The sequence below is a fragment of the Lithobates pipiens genome, unplaced genomic scaffold, assembly GCF_037356315.1.
Source record: "Lithobates pipiens isolate NorthernLeopardFrog02 unplaced genomic scaffold, aLitPip1_a1.2 Scaffold_124, whole genome shotgun sequence".
Classification (NCBI taxonomy): domain Eukaryota; kingdom Metazoa; phylum Chordata; class Amphibia; order Anura; family Ranidae; genus Lithobates; species Lithobates pipiens.
In genome coordinates this window covers 135,205-148,056 of record NW_027507712.1, presented here as the reverse complement: position 1 = coordinate 148,056, position 12,852 = coordinate 135,205, and the positions used below count along the sequence as shown (strand labels likewise).

General features: G+C 47.4%; 1 protein-coding gene across 1 annotated transcript in view; it reads right to left on the bottom strand.

Moving 5' to 3' along the window:
• Positions 1 to 12,852, bottom strand: part of LOC143973851 (atrial natriuretic peptide receptor 1-like) — a 157,559-nt gene that overhangs the window by 56,445 nt on the left and 88,262 nt on the right. The window contains exons 5-7 of the mRNA XM_077474711.1: positions 1,900 to 1,991; positions 1,685 to 1,820; positions 693 to 777 (exon numbers count right to left, since the gene is read on the bottom strand). Of these exons, the coding sequence (XP_077330837.1) occupies positions 693 to 777; positions 1,685 to 1,820; positions 1,900 to 1,991 (313 nt within the window). The remainder of the gene's footprint in view (positions 1 to 692; positions 778 to 1,684; positions 1,821 to 1,899; positions 1,992 to 12,852) is intronic.

Genomic DNA, 12,852 nt, shown 5'->3' with positions numbered 1-12,852 from the left:
GAGTATGGGGGGGCAGGAAAAGAGTATGGGAGGGGGGAGAAGAGTATGGGGGGCCGGAGAGGAGTATGGGAGGGGGGAGAACAGTACGAGGGGGGGACCCCAGGAGAAGAGTACGGGGGAGCAGGAGAAGAGTACAGGAGGGGGAGAAGAATATGAGGGGGGGCAGGAGAGGAGTATGAGAGGGGGACCCCAGGAGAAGAGTGCGGGAAGGGGGAGAAGAGTACAGGGGTGGGACCCCAGGAGAAGAGTACAGGGGGGCAGGAGAAGAGTACGGGAGGGGGGAGAAGAGTACGGGGGACCCCAGGAGAAGAGTACGGGAGGGAGTAGAAGAGTACGGGGGACCCCAGGAGAAGAGTACGTGGGGGGGGCAGGAGAAGAGTATGGGAGGGGGGAGAAGAGTATGGGAGGGGGGAGAAGAATACAGGGGTGGGACCCCAGGAGAAGAGTATGGGGGGGGAGAAGAGTATGGGAGGGGGGAGAAGAATACAGGGGTGGGACCCCAGGAGAAGAGTACGGGGGGGGAGGAGAAGAGTATGGGGGGGAGAAGAGAACGGGGGGAGAAGAGTACGGGATGGGTGAGACCCCAGGAGAAGAGTACGGGGAGGGAGAAGAGTATGAGGGGGGGAGGAGAAGAGTACGGGGGGGAGAAGACTACGGAGTGGGAGAAGAAGAGTACGAGGGGAGAAGAGTACCTGTATATGAAGACGGAGGAGACGGCGATGGCCAGGAGGATGAAACAAATGACGATGGAGGTGACCTCCAGGACGGAGAAGCTGGCTGAGAGAGAAGAGAAGACAATTAGAGGACTGATCTGCACACACGGTCCTTTATTTCCTATGGGGGGGGAGGTGTCAGAATTTCATACACATTCTAATAGATGGCAGGTATTACACCAATCCTTATCCTCAATGATGGGGCCTCCAAACTACATCCGGGGGGGGGGGGGGATTGGGGGCGACGACACAGCCAGCCCACTACAGGATTGTATCCGACCCCCAGATGGACTCAATGGGGTATCCTCAGTGTGTGTGCCCCCCCCAACATATCAGTCCCGGGGTGTGCTTGTTGTATCCACTTCTCTATGTATGATCCCCCCAGCCCCCCCCCCCCCCCCCACCAGCTTTCCTGATTCAAACTGACCACACAAGGTATGAGAGCTCATCCAACCCAACGTGGTCAGTTTTCTGTCTGTGCTGGGAGAACAGCCTGCCTGTCCTCCAATGATCAGACCTGTGCGGACCTTGAGGGGTGACATAGACTATGAAGTCAGCAGAGGATGGATGTGGTCTCAAAATACCCCCCTCCCCACCCCCATAACCTGATGTATGGTGGGGGGAGGGGGGGTAGCTGTAAAGGGGACTCTGATGTAAGGGGAGGCTCCATCCTCAGGGGGCGGGGCTCTATATACTCAGAGAATTCATTACACATCCATAGAAGGTGAGATATACACCTCTATATACTATATATCTCTATATACTATATATACCTCTACATAAAACACTATATACACCTCTATATACTATATATCTCTATATACCTCTATATACTATATATACCTCTACATAAAACACTATATACACCTCTATATACTATATATACCTCTATATATACCTCTATATACTATATACACCTCTATATTCTATATATACACATGGAGAACATTAGCCCCGCCCCCTTGTCTTACTTTTCATGCACTCCGGGTTACTGTTGTCGAATCCGCAGGGCGGGACGTCTTTAGGCACCGCCCCCCCCGGCCAGTGGATCTCCCTCCCCGGCACCCGGTTGATGCTCCTCTGCGTCCCGTTGTAATTGGCCACCACCTGCGAGGCGACAGATTGACGGTCACCTGTCAGAGCCAATCACCATCCAGGTCCAGCCGCCACCCGCCGATCGCCTCACCTGAAAATCTCCGCCCGCCTCCGAGAGGTCCCACAGCGAGTAGTCGTTCTCCCGGTCACCGTTGTCGTCCACCCTCAGGAATCCCGACACCCCTGTGACAGAAGGAGACCAAAGCAGTCTATGGAGGTTCCCAGGTAGGAAAAGGGTTCTTTACAGTAAGAGCGGGTGGAAGGGTTCTTTACAGTAAGACTGAATAGCAGGGTTCTTTACAGTAAGAGCAGATGGAAGAGTTCTTTACAGTAAGAGCAGATGGAAAGGTTCTTTACAGTAAGAGCAGATGGAAGGGTTTTTTACAGTAAGAGCAGATGGGAGGGTTCTTTACAGTAAGAGCAGATGGAAGGGTTCTTTACAGTAATCGCAGATGGAAGGGTTCTTTACAGTAATCGCAGATGGAAGGATTCTTTACAGTAAGAGCAGATGGAAGGGTTCTTTGCAGTAAGATCAAATGGAAGGGTTTTTTACAGTAAGAGCGAAAGGCAGAGTTCTTTACAGTAAGAGCAGATGGACGAGTTCTATACTCAAAGAGCAGTATAAAAAAAATGTTGTTCACAGTAAGAACAATAGGAAGAATTCTTCATAGTAAGAGTGCCAAGAAATGTTCTTTACACTAAAAAGAAATAAAAAGGGTTCCATAAAAACTAAAAGTTGTAGGAGAGGGTTATCTGTACTAAAAGCAGAAAAAAGTGCTCTTTAAGTCAGAGAGAGTGAAAGGGTTCTTTACAGTAAGAGCAGCTTAAAGGTTGTTTTTTCTTACAGTAAGAACAGAAGGGAGGATTCTTCATAGTAAGAGTGGCAAGAAGTGTTCTTTACTCTAGAAACAGTAAACTAATGGAAGGGTCCTTTACTGAAAGAGCAGTATAAAGTTTTTTTTTTGTTTTATCTACAGTAAGAACAATAGGAAAGAATCTTTATAGTAAGAGTGGATGGAAGGGTTCTTTACTGAACGAGCAATATAAATATATATATATATATACAGTATGAATATAGAAATGGTTCTTTACAGTAAAAGCGATGGGAAGTATTCTTTATAGTAAAAGAGGTGGCAAAGGGGAGGTAAAAGTGGTAGAAGGGATTTTTTACGGTAAGAGTGGTTAAGCTGCAGCATGTCCCACTCAACCAGTTTCCCTTGTTGGGTAAAATTGCCCGCAGTCACCCCTGGGGGGGGGGGGGGGTTATCGGGGACAGAGCACGAAGATGGTGTCAGGACACAATATGACACAGCTGGCTGCGTTCCAGGCCCATCACCCTCACCCCTGGAACAAGCATGCAGCCAGTGAAGTACCCCCTCCCCCCCACCCCCCCAACACATGTCTCCCTGTGGCAGGCCAGTGATATGAAGATGGGAAGGGTTCTAATGCTTCCTCCTCTCACGGGACGGAACGGGTTAAGCAGTGATGGTGATGCACATCCATGGCGGTGGCGGCACATCACAGGAGCAGTCTGCGTGCGAGCGGATTGGTCTGTAGGAACCACATAATGAAGGGAAAATTACCCTAAATGGGATCATTATCCCGCAGCTCTGATAATGGGGAGGGGGAGGGGGAGGTGTCACTAAACACGGTTCCATTCAGCTGCCATAACGCACGTGTTAGTTAAAGGAGGACTCCGGACAAACCCGAGACCTGACTTCCAGCTGATATAATGAACGTCACTCATCTGTGAAATCATCCGGCGCTTCACATCCTCGGAGCCAGCGCTGCTCCGTCTCCTGACTCTCGCCTGAACTCTGTGTGCTGTGTGGTCTCCCTGTGCTCTGCCCATTTACCCTGAAAAAGCAACAAATGAGACCCCCCCCCACCGCAAAATATAAAGTGCAGAGACCCCCCCGCAAAATATACAGTGCCGAAACCCCCCCGCAAAATATACAGTGCCGAAACCCCCCTGCAAAATATACAGTGCCGAGACCCCCCCGCAAAATATACAGTGCCGAAACCCCCCCGCAAAATATACAGTGCCGAAACCCCCCCGCAAAATATACAGTGCCGAGACCCCCCCGCAAAATATACAGTGCCGAAACCCCCCCGCAAAATATAAAGTGCCGAGACCCCCCAGCTGCAATATATACAGTGCCGAGACCCCCCCCTGCCGCAAAATATACAGCGCCGAGACACCCCCCTGCAAAATATACAGCACCGAGACCCCCCGCCGCAAAATATACAGCGCCGAGACCCCCCGCCGCAAAATCTACAATGCCGAGAACCCCCTGCCGCAAAATATACAGCGCCGAGACCCGACCCCCCTCCTGCAAAATATACAGCGCCGAGACCCCCCCCCCACAAAATATACAGTGCCGAAACCCCCCTGAAAAATATACAGTGCCAAGACCCCCCAGCTGCAATATATACAGTGCTGAGACCCCCGCCGCCGAAAAATATACAGTGTAGAGACCCCCCGCCGCAAAATATACAGCGCCGAGACCCCCGCCTCAAAATATACAGCGCCGAGACCCCCCCTGCAAAATATACAGCGCCGAGACACCCCCTGCAAAATATACTGCGCCGAGACCCCCCGCGCAAAATATACAGTGCAGAGACCCCCGCCGCAAAATATACAGCGCCGAGACCCCCCTGCAAAATATACAGCGCCGAGACCCCCTCTGCAAAATATACAGCGCCGAGACCCCCCGCGCAAAATATACAGCGCCAAGACCCCCCGCTGCAAAATATACAGCGCCGAGACCCCCCCTGCAAAATATACAGTGCCAAGACCCCCCTGCCGCAAAATATACAGCGCCCAGACCCCCCCCGCCACAAAATATACAGCGCCGAGACACCCGCCGCAAAATATACAGCGCCGAGAGCCCCCCGCCACAAAATATACAGCGCCGAGACACCCGCCACAAAATATACAGTGCCGAGACCCCCCCGCCACAAAATATACAGTGCCGAAACCCCCCCCACAAAATATACCGTGCCGAGACCCCCCTCGCTGCAATATATACAGTGCCGAGACCCCCCCGCCGCAAAATATACAGTGCAGAGACCCCCCCGAGAGACCCCCCCACCGCAAAATATACAGTGCAGAGACCCCCCTCGAGAGACCCCCCCGCCGCAAAATATACAGTGCGAGACCCCCCTGCCGCAAAATATACAGCGCCGAGACCCCCCTGCAAAATATACAGCGCCGAGACCCCCGCCGCAAAATATACAGCGCCGAGACCCCCGCCGCAAAATATACAGCGCCAAGACCCCGACCCCCCCTGCAAAATATACAGCGCCGAGACCCCCCTGCCACAAAATATGCAGCGCCGAGACCCCCGCCACAAAATATACAGTGCCGAAACCCCCCCTGCAAAATATACAGTGTTGAGACCCCCCAGTTGCAATATATACAGTGCCGAGACCCATATACAGTGCCGAGACCCTATAGGTAGTCGTATTCAGATAACAGAAGGAAGGTAGTCGTATTCAGATAACAGAAGGAAGGTAGTCGTATTCAGATAACAGAAGGAAGATAGTCGTATTCAGGTAACAGAAGGAAGGTAGTCGTATTCAGATAACAGAAGGAAGGTAGTCATATTCAGATAACAGAAGGAAGGTAGTCGTTTTCAGATAACAGAAGGAAGGTAGTCGTATTCAGATAACAGAAGGAAGGTAGTCGTTTTCAGATAACAGAAGGAAGGTAGTCGTATTCAGATAACAGAAGGAAGGTAGTCGTATTCAGGTAAGAGAAGGAAGGTAGTCATATTCAGATAACAGAAGGAAGGTAGTCGTATTCAGATAACAGAAGGAAGGTAGTCGTATTCATATAACAGAAGGAAGGTAGTCATATTCAGATAACAGAAGGAAGGTAGTCGTATTCAGATAACAGAAGGAAGGTAGTCGTTTTCAGATAACAGAAGGAAGGTAGTCATATTCAGATAACAGAAGGAAGGTAGTCGTATTCAGATAACAGAAGGAAGGTAGTCGTATTCAGATAACAGAAGGAAGGTAGTCGTATTCAGATAACAGAAGGAAGGTAGTCATATTCAGATAACAGAAGGAAGGTAGTCGCATTCAGATAACAGAAGGAAGGTAGTCATATTCAGATAACAGAAGGAAGGTAGTCATATTCAGATAACAGAAGGAAGGTAGTCGTATTCAGATAACAGAAGGAAGGTAGTTGTATTCTGATAACAGAAGGAAGGTAGTCATATTCAGATTACACTACAAAGGTAGTCGTATTCAGGTAACAGAAGGAAGATAGTCGTATTCATATAACAGAAGGAAGGTAGTCGTATTCAGATAACAGAAGGAAGGTAGTCGTATTCAGGTAACAGAAGGAAGGTAGTCATATTCAGATAACAGAAGGAAGGTAGTCATATTCAAATAACAGAAGGAAGGTAGTTGTATTCAGATAACAGAAGGAAGGTAGTCGTATTCAGATAACAGAAGGAAGGTAGTCGTATTCAGGTAACAGAAGGAAGGTAGTCGTATTCAGGTAACAGAAGGAAGGTAGTCGTATTCAGATAACAGAAGGAAGGTAGTCGCATTCAGGTAAGAGAATGAAGGTAGTCGTATTCAGATAACAGAAGGAAGGTATTCGTATTCAGATAACAGAAGGAAGGTAGTCGTATTCAGATAACAGAAGGAAGGTAGTCGTATTCAGATAACAGAAGGAAGGTAGTCGTATTCAGATAACAGAAGCAAGGTAGTCATATTCAGGTAACAGAAGGAAGGTAGCCGTATTCAGGTAACAGAAGGAAGGTAGTCGTATTCAGATAACAGAAGCAAGGTAGTCATATTCAGGTAACAGAAGGAAGGTACTCGTATTCAGATAACAGAAGGAAGATAGTCGTATTCAGATAACAGAAGGAAGGTAGTCGTATTCAGATAACAGAAGCAAGGTAGTCATATTCAGGTAACAGAAGGAAGGTACTCGTATTCAGATAACAGAAGGAAGGTAGTCGTTCTCAGGTAACAGAAGGAAGGTAGTCGTTTTCAGATAACAGAAGGAAGGTAGTCGTATTCAGATAACAGAAGGAAGGTAGTCGTATTCAGATAACAGAAGGAAGGTAGTCGTATTCAGATAACAGAAGGAAGGTAGTCGTATTCAGATAACAGAAGGAAGGTAGTCATATTCAGATAACAGAAGGAAGGTAGTCGTATTCAGATAACAGAAGGAAGGTAGTCATATTCAGGTAACAGAAGGAAGGTAGTCATATTCAGGTAACAGAAGGAAGGTAGTCATATTCAGATAACAGAAGGAAGGTAGTCATATTCAGATAACAGAAGGAAGGTAGTCATATTCAGATAACAGAAGGAAGGTAGTCGTATTCAGATAACAGAAGGAAGGTAGTCATATTCAGATAACAGAAGGAAGGTAGTCGTATTCAGATAACAGAAGGAAGGTAGTCATATTCAGATAACAGAAGGAAGGTAGTCGTATTCAGATAACAGAAGGAAGGTAGTCGCATTCAGATAACAGAAGGAAGGTAGTCGTATTCAGATAACAGAAGGAAGGTAGTCATATTCAGATAACAGAAGGAAGGTAGTCATATTCAGATAACAGAAGGAAGGTAGTCGTATTCAGATAACAGAAGGAAGGTAGTCGTATTCAGATAACAGAAGGAAGGTAGTCATATTCAGGTAACAGAAGGAAGGTAGTCGTATTCAGATAACAGAAGGAAGGTAGTCATATTCAGATAACAGAAGGAAGGTAGTCGTATTCAGATAACAGAAGGAAGGTAGTCGTTTTCAGGTAACAAGGAAGGTAGTCGTATTCAGATAACAGAAGGAAGGTAGTCGTATTCAGATAACAGAAGGAAGGTAGTCGTATTCAGGTAACAGAAGGAAGGTAGTCGTATTCAGGTAACAGAAGGAAGGTAGTCGTATTCAGATAACAGAAGGAAGGTAGTCGTATTCAGATAACAGAAGGAAGGTAGTCGTATTCAGATAACAGAAGGAAGGTAGTCATATTCAGATAACAGAAGGAAGGTAGTCGTATTCAGATAACAGAAGGAAGGTAGTCGTTTTCAGGTAACAGAAGGAAGGTAGTCGTATTCAGATAACAGAAGGAAGGTAGTCGTATTCAGATAACAGAAGGAAGGTAGTCGTATTCAGATAACAGAAGGAAGGTAGTCGTATTCAGATAACAGAAGGAACGTAGTCGTTTTCAGGTAACAAGGAAGGTAGTCGTATTCAGATAACAGAAGGAAGGTAGTCGTATTCAGATAACAGAAGGAAGGTAGTCGTATTCAGATAACAGAAGGAAGGTAGTCGTATTCAGGTAACAGAAGAAAGGTAGTCGTATTCAGGTAAGAGAAGGAAGGTAGTCGTATTCAGATAACAGAACAGAATGAATACACCAGAAGTGGTAATAAATGAGGCATTTTCTGCTTTTTTTCCTTATATTTGTCTTAGATGACTCCCGCTGAGGGCAAATCCTTTAAGTGTCACTGCTGTCCTCAGTCAGTGCCGCCTGCCGCCTCTCTCCGCTTTGTTTTTCGGTCTCACGCGGCGCAGGAGATGATGGAATATCGGAAGGATTATTTGTAATTAAACAGCGCTGGTAATATTTTTCATTCTTACATTTGCCTGGAGAAATCTCTCTGCTCCAGGAAAAAAAGAGGCCGCTCGGTGAAGCAGTACCCGGGGGAGGTGCACAAAACTTTCTGTCATGTTAGTGGAAGCGAAACGGACGCCAAACCAGAGCGGCCTCGCCACATGCCTCCAGACATCCTCGCTGGTTATTACGCGGGATGAAAGGATCATTACACTTTTATGAGGCTCAATAATCACATTAAACACAAATTTAAATACAAATTAGGAGTCCTGGCCGAACCGCCGCGGGATCCGCCGAGTCAGCGCTTCACTTCTTTCTATCTCTGTGTGTATGTAATCTAATATTTATATATCTTGCCCATGGAAGGATGGAGCATATTTCTCATTAGTTACTGTAATTAGGGCACAGCACAACGCCAGGTTTTTGCTCCACCTGCCCATTTATTGCCCCCTCCTGGTGCACACTCTCCTCAATGCCCCAGGAAGACTTGATTCCTGTATATACAGGGACACTGCTAGGCCCTGCCACTGTGTGAACATAGGGAAAGGCGACACAGGGATTGCACTAATACAGAGTGTTGTGACTGAGCAGAGAGAACTGGGTATTCAGTTATCTCTGAGTTTAGTAATCCCAGATCAGGATCAAGAGTCTGGAGGCTATAAAGATTATTGTGTCGGATGAAGACTTCAGTCCTGTGTCCGGGTCTTCAAAGAGTCTTGGCTGGGATGAAGCATTCAGTCCTGTGTTGTGTCCGGGTCTTCAAAGAGTCTTGGCTGGGATGAAGCATTCAGTCCTGTGTCCGGGTCTTCAAAGAGTCTTGGGTAGAACGAAGCCTTCAGTCCTGCATTCATGTTTTCAAAGAGTCTTGGGTGGGAAGAAGCATTCAGTCCTGCGTCCAGGTCTTCAAAGAGTCTTGGTTGGGATGAAGCCCGTGGTCCTGTGTCCAGGTCCTCAAGAAGTCTTGGGTGGGATTAAGCCTTCAGCCCTGTGTCTGGGGATTCAAACAGTTTTGGGTGGGATGAACCCTTCAGTCCGGTGTCAAGGTCTTCAAGGAGTCCTGGAAGGGATAATGCTTTCAGTCTTGTGTCAAGGTCTTCAAGGAGTCTTGTATGCGATGAAGCCTTCAGACCTGTGTTCAGGTCTTCAAATAATCTTGGGTGTGATGAAGCCTTCATTCCTGTGTCCAGGTCCTCAAAGAGTCTTGGGTGGGAAAAAAGCCTTCAGTTCTGTAACCATATCTTCAAAGAGTCTTGGATGGGATGAAGCCTTCAGTCCTGTGTCCAAGTCTTCAAGGATTCTTGGTTGGGATGAAGCCAACCGTCCTGTGTCCAGGTCTTTAAAGATTCTTAGATAGGATGAAACCTTCAGGTCTCTGTCAAGTTCTTCAGAGTCTTGGGTGGGATGAAGCCTTCAGTCCTGTGTCAAGGCCTTCAAAGAATTATGGGTGGAATGAAGCCTTCAGTCCTGTATCCAGGACTTCAAAGAACATTGGGTGGGACAAAGCCTTCAGTACTGTGTCTGGGTCCTCAAAGAGTCTTAGGTGGGACAAAGCCTTCAGTCCTGTGTCCAGGTCTTCAAAGAGTCTTGGGTAGGACGAAACCTTCAGTCCCGTGTCCAGGTCTTGGGTTGGGTGAAGCCTTCAGTCATGTGTCCAGGTCCTCAAAGAGTCTTGGGTGGGAAGAAGCCTTCAGTTCTGTGTCCATATCTTCAAAGAGTCTTGGATTGGATGAAGCCTTCAGTCCTGTGTCCAAGTCTTCAAGGATTCTTGGTTGGGATGAAGCCAACCGTCCTGTGTCCAGGTCTTTAAAGATTCTTAGATAGGACGAAACCTTCAGGTCTATGTCAAGTTCTTCAGAGTCTTGGGTGGGATGAAGCCTTCAGTCCTGTGTCAAGGCCTTCAAAGAATTATGGGTGGAATGAAGCCTTCAGTCCTGTATCCAGGGCTTAATAGAACCTTGGGTGGGACAAAGCCTTCAGTACTGTGTCTGGGTCCTCAAAGAGTCTTAGGTGGGACAAAGCCTTCAGTCCTGTGTCCAGGTCTTTAAAGAGTCTTGGGTAAGACGAAACCTTCAGTCCCGTGTCCAGGTCTTGGGTTGGGTGAAGCCTTCAGTCATGTGTCCAGGTCTTCAAAGAGTCTTGAGTGGAATGAAGCCTTCAGTCCTGTGTTCACATCTTCAAAATATTCTTGAGTGGGATGGAGCCTTCAGTCTTGTGTCCAGATGTTTACAGAGTCTTAGGTGGGATGAAGCCTTCATTCCTGTATCCAAGTGTTCAAAGAGTCTTGGGTGGGACAAAGCCTTCACTCCTGTGTCTAGGACTTTAAAGAGCCATGGGATGGATGAAGCCTTTATCCCTGTGTCTAGGTCTTGCCAGAGACCTGCAGGCTGGGTGTGTGTGCAGGTGTGCACACTTGTTATAAGCAAGGACCTGACCATAATGCAGGCTCACATTTGGAGACGGGTCAGGGTGTCCAACTGGCGGCAGGTCTATGTTTCTGTACTCTACTCAAGATACAGTGCTCCATGCTAGAAGAGAGATTCCATGTCCAGCAAAAAAACACAGAAAAAAAAAAAAACGGGACCGCTGCGAGTCTAGGGGCCAAGTAAAGTGCTCTGATGAGGAGTAATCAAATAAGTGGATCAGACCCAGTGCAGCTAGCACAGAATGGAAAGAGATGCGGCAGTCAAACAAAAAAACAAAACACAAAATACAACGCTCTGAATGAATGATAAAATACATTTCAACGTAGTACTGTATGCATAAACAGTGCTATTTATTCCATAAAGTAAAAAAATGGTTGAACAGTCAAAGTTTAGCAGTCGGTGGGTCCATAATGCCTTAGAGCCGTGGTGCCCAACACGTGGCCTGTCGGGCATTTATGTGCAGCTATTGGGCACTATATGTGCAGCAGAATGGCAGCAGGTACCTCTGCCCACTGTGCAATAAAAGGCCCAGTTTGGGGTGAGGGAGAGAGAGGTGCGGGAAAGTTTGATAGCTAACTGTCCACCAAAGAGGGGAGGGTTAACACGTTCACTGCCATAATCACCAATTCCCGTGGTGGGGTGGGTGATTGGGGGGGGGGGGTTAATGTTTATTGTCACTGGCCACCAATGCAGGAAGGTTGTGGTTACATTTCACTGCCACTGACCAATGTGGAGGGAGGGTTATTAGTACTGACACCAGTGCTGATGATTATTATTGCAGTCACTGGCACCAATGTTGGAGGTTATTATGACCGTCACTGGCACTAATTTGGGGTTTTATTATGGCAGTCAACTGGCACCAATGTTGGAGTTTATTATGGCCATCACTGGCACTAATTTGGGGTTTTATTATGGCAGTCACTGGCACCAATGTTGGAGGTTATTATGGCCTTCACTGGCACAAATGTTGGAGGTTATTATGGCCGTCACTGGCACCAATGTTGGAGGTTATTATGGCCGTCACTGGCACCAATGTTGGAGGTTATTATGGCCGTCACTGGCACCAATGTTGGGGGTTATTATGGCCGTCACTGGCACCAGTGTTGGAGGTTATTATGGCCGTCACTGGCACCAATGTTGGGGGTTATTATAGCGGTCCCTGGCACCAATGTTGGGGGTTATTATAGCGGTCACTGGCACCAATGTTGGGGGTTATTATAGTGGTCACTGGCACCAATGTTGGGGGTTATTATAGCGGTCACTGGCACCAATGTTGGGGGTTATTATAGCGGTCCCTGGCACCAATGTTGGGGGTTATTATAGCGGTCACTGGCACCAATGTTGGGGGTTATTATAGTGGTCACTGGCACCAATGTTGGAAGTTATTATGGCCGTCACTGGCACCAATGTTGGGGGTTATTATAGCGGTCACTGGCACCAATGTTGGGGGTTATTATGGCCGTCACTGGCACCAGTGCTGATGATTATTGCAGTCACTGGCACCAATGTTGGGGGTTATTATAGTGGTCACTGGCACCAATGTTGGGGGTTATTATAGCGGTCATTGGCACCAATGTTGGAGAATATCATGGCCGTCACTGGCACCAATGTTGGAGGTTATTATGGCCGTCACTGGCACCAATGTTGAGGGTTATTATGGCAGTTACTGACAACAATGTGGAGGCTATTATTGAGTCCACTGCCACCAATGTTGGGGAATGTTTTTGCATCCATTGATACCAATGCTTGGATTATTGTATTCCAACTTCTTCTGTGCATTGAGATATCTTTGGGTTTTGAGGTGCAAAAATGTTCTGCTATTGTGTGGCCCTCTGGCAGTACCAGGGGCTGCATTCTTTAACTTTGAAGTTGACCAGCACTGCTATAGAGAACAGGCATCTGATCGAAGAGTTGGGGGGGGGGGGTCAGCTGCACCAGACAGGAGGTGAAAATAGCGCCAAAAATGTTTCTTTTTATTCTATTATCAGAGCTGCCAGGCTATTCATTTTTCTTTTTGATGATTTCTTCAGCTGAGCTTTAATACACA